The 4,140-nt window shown below is 44.9% G+C and overlaps 1 protein-coding gene across 1 annotated transcript; it reads right to left on the bottom strand.

Moving 5' to 3' along the window:
- Positions 1-358: 358 nt before the first annotated feature.
- Positions 359-2,282, bottom strand: LOC141445810 (uncharacterized). The gene is made up of 2 exons (XM_074111858.1): positions 1,959-2,282; positions 359-1,738 (listed from the first exon to the last, which is right to left on the bottom strand). Exons 1-2 carry the CDS (start codon positions 2,280-2,282, stop codon positions 1,427-1,429), a joined length of 636 nt encoding a protein of 211 aa, XP_073967959.1. The 3' UTR covers positions 359-1,426.
- Positions 2,283-4,140: the final 1,858 nt, after the last annotated feature.

Below are 4,140 nucleotides of genomic sequence, written 5' to 3'. Positions count from 1 at the left end.
GGAGGCACGTGAAATCGTATAAGACCGAGATACGCCTTAAAATAATCTTGCCATTTCGCTGGTACGCGCTGCATAATGCCACAGACAGCCGCGGTACGCTCGACTCGAGCCGAATAAACCGAGAGATGAGTAGATTTTATCGCTATCAATTTACAATACGGCCCTCCACGACCACACCGCGACAGGTTTTACGACCCCATTTTGGTCAACTAACACAAAACGGATCTTATCGACCACACCCCGATTGTTTGCTTAAATAGAGAACCAATTTTATAGTTTATACACCGCCGCAAGCCGAAATGAATGTTTTCATTCCCCTCGAATTACCGAAACATCCCGAACCCTTTATTTTTTTTATATTTATTTCTTTTTTCTTTGTGTTTTTCGTAGTGTTTTTCCGCTTTTGTTTCCGTATTCAAAAACGTCGATTGGAAATTTTACGCGTAACAGATTAGCACAACTTTGTCCTCGCAAACCATCGAGAGGTCGGAACAATGGACAACGCGGAATCGAATATTCGAGCGAAATTTTATAACAGTACCAGTCCGTTTATCGCCGCTTTTTCGAGCATGACCATTGGAAAGAGACTCGTAATCGAGCGCAAACGATGATCCGGCAAACCATCATCGCATTTACGGATTGAATATCAAGACTCATCATCGGCGATCAATAACCAACAAAATACCATGGCGCTGCATCGATGCAGATAAACAACAAACGGTTACTCTGATTCACCAACGCGATATAATGTTTCATTGTTGTTTCACGTTGTATCATTAACGGAAGATAATTATCCGGTAAAGTGTCCCGTTACGATTGACGCGGCCGTGACATCCTGGCTGTTCGCGGAACCTTGGGAATCACAGCTAAACGAAACGGTCGATTCGTCGAACCTTAATGATCTCGATGAATCGTTCCATGTTGGGTTCTCACACAGAACAAAATATTTCTTTGATATTTCGTTAATTATTTTTCGCACTTTGTGGAACGAGGTACGCACCAAGATTTCCGGTGTACTCGCACGCGAGGTTTCCCTGTAAGTCAAGTGGCTCCGTACTCGGTTCAGGAAGATTATCGGTGTTAACGATGCCATTCTGATGATAGGGTACGTGTACGGCGAGTCTACGCGACTAAAGCACCGTTAGTGCGTATGTTGGCACGTACGGTTACGTGTAATTAAATCGGCGTCGGGTCCACCCCGCACGCTCTTACCCGTTTATTAATTAACGCGTTTCGTAGGAAATTATTACCATGCGATAAAACCCGTCTGAGTTTTATTCGTTGGTTATTTTCATTCATTCCCGATCGCGAAAGTAATTAATTACAATCATTATCCAATATCCAGTGTATTTTGGGTAAGTTTATTGCAGGCGACGCCGACTGCTTTCCAACGAGTACATTCGACGTTTTTCCAACGAAGCTGGATTTAGTCGCGAGAGCTGACTAATGGGCTGCAACCTTCGCAATAATCGAACTCCTCCTTCCTCCGCGTTTTATTATGACACGTGTGAATCATCGGCGATACAGTTTTCGTCGCACAGAGACTGACCGAGGACGTGGACTGGGAAGACGCATTGCTGTTGCAAATATCGAGAAGTTTCTCAATCGATCCTGGTACCGTGGGTTTAAATCTTCCGCCGAGAGCGCAGGCTCCACGAAGAATAGCCTTTTGGATTGCCTTCTCCGCTTCTTTTCGCTCGTATTTCATGCACTCGATCTCCTTCCGCAATTGGTACACCTGCGAATAGGATATTTTATTGTCGTGCAAAGGTTGCCGCATCGAACCAATTGACTGATTATTCGGATATCCTTGCAAACAAAACCCTTAACTAGCAGAGAGTGGATTCATAGTCAACGATATTCTACACGGATGAACGAATCAGTTTGCAATTCACTGATAACGAATTATTCGTAAGAAGTCAGTCAACCGGTCGATCCGCGCGAAAATTATATCCCACTTCGCTTTCCAACTTTTGAATTCGATTGCTCTCGCATTTTGGACAAGATCTCGGCGGGCTTGTACGCTCTCTTCCCGGACACGTTTTTGGACTCGCCTGAACGCATTTCTTGGCCGGTTGTTTAGACGGACACGTTACCGGTTGGGTGCGTTTCGAGGTACAACACACATCTTCGACCTGCTTGCAGGATCTCTTGCGTTCACTACCTGAACATGACACTTCCTTCTGTTTCTTCGATTTTATCCGGGGACAGGGTACATCCCGAATATATTTTCTAATCACTTGCTTCTGCGGGCATGGTATTACTTCCAGATGCGTTGGCATCGCCTTCCGTCACTTCGATATCGAGAATTTTCCTAATTAAATTTGATACATGTTTCCGAAATTCGATGACCCGAAGCCCAAATGGTCATCGCGTGAACGTGCCTCCTGTCGAGAATTCGATATGGCGCTCTCGAATATGTCAATGTCGAATGGATATTTTATTCGTAGAATTTCGTACATAAAATGCGAGTCCACGGAGAACAGATATTTCTTCCTTCATTTTTTATTGTCCTTTTTTCTATTTTTCATCAATCTTATACGCAGTTTCTTTTTACGATTGCCATTCTCCGGGTTGCCCTTCGATTGCAACGTATTTGCAAGATTGTTCTCTGGCTTCTGTGAAAGCGGCCGTTTGTTCGTGTCAGATGGCACGTTACGGCTCAACGAAGAAAATTCAGTGGCAAAACGCGACGTGCCGCTAAAAGCAGCGAGGCCACTCTCATACTCAGCACTGTCGCGTTTTAATTTGCTGTTCTCATTCTCCAATCGAGCGATCTCTTTCTCCAGCTGTGCCATACGTTTGTCCTTCTCGGTGGTCTTTTTTATCTTCTTGTAGATCTTCCTGTTCTCCGTGGACATCGCCAGGGACGATGAAAGGTTCCGAGTCGGTGATTAAAATTGTGGCTGATGTATGTGCCGGAAATTGATTACATTCTTCATAGCGAAAAAAGGTGTCGCCACCTAGCAACAAGGAAACATATGAAAAATCCCAACTCGATCGTCCCGTTGAAAATCGTTTTTTATCGCGGTACAGGACCATCAAACATTGTACTTCGTGAATTCAATCCATCGATTTCGTTTCATATAAAATATACGTGTGCACGTATTAAATGTTGCTGCGTTCCAACGTTTCGCGATGTTAGTTGTATGCGTGCATCTCCTTTCGTACGTATCGCTTTTCACGCACGCAATCATAGTGTACCGCGGTTATGGATGGAATGAACAGGATGACGTTCGTCGAAGCGGCAAATCGTTCCTCATTTTCTGAATCGTTCCTCATTTTCTGAATCGTCCGATTAAATGGAACATCCTCGCCGACGCGAAAACGTCGCAATATTTTCAACACGACCTCGTAATAATATCGTTTACAAGCAAGATCCCACGGCTAGAAAATTCAGTACTTTCCTCCGGTTCTTTATTTCATTAAAGCGCGGAGTCCTTATAGTTCCAAGCGGAAACTCCGCCAACCAGACAAACGATGGTCGCTCGCCTCCAATTCTCCTCACACCCCTCGGTCGTTACCTCTTTTTCATCCGGATACTGTAACGGCCTGTTGCCGGTACCGATATTGACGAGGCTTTAATACAGACCTCGCTGCATTAACAGGCTTCGGAATATCGTTGCGGATTCGCGAACTACCCAGCTGCCTTTAAATATTTATAAAAAGCCAGGCATGTCCGTGGAATCGGGCGTCGCGACGGATCGTTTCTCCTTCCTTCGTCATCCATGAACGTGCACGGATCGTACAAGGCTAAGTCCGGTTTAGGCAAATAAATTTCCCTGGAGTTCGTTTATCGAATTCCTCAACGTGGGTCATCCCCCGTTCAATTTTAACCCTTTGCAACAACACGAACACTGCAAAGGGTTCGTCTTACCATGTTCGACTATAGTTTCGTTACGTGTCGCACGGACGCGCACGAAGGCCACCTCCATCCTGCTCTGTACACATATGCCAGCCAGCCGAATTTATTTAACCCAATTAAGGAACCCCGTTGAGAATCTCCGAAGTGACTGCTCGACCAATTGAAAGTTACACGTGTTTTTGTCAGCTCTTGTTTAACGGCAAAGCTAGCGGAGAACGGAGGTGAAACCGGATACGAGACAAGCAGGAGAGATTAAAAGAAGAAAAAGAAGGAAA

This window comes from Bombus fervidus, chromosome 8 (genome assembly GCF_041682495.2).
Source record: "Bombus fervidus isolate BK054 chromosome 8, iyBomFerv1, whole genome shotgun sequence".
Classification (NCBI taxonomy): domain Eukaryota; kingdom Metazoa; phylum Arthropoda; class Insecta; order Hymenoptera; family Apidae; genus Bombus; species Bombus fervidus.
Note: the sequence above shows the minus strand (reverse complement) of the source record. Positions and strands in the feature narration are given on the sequence as shown.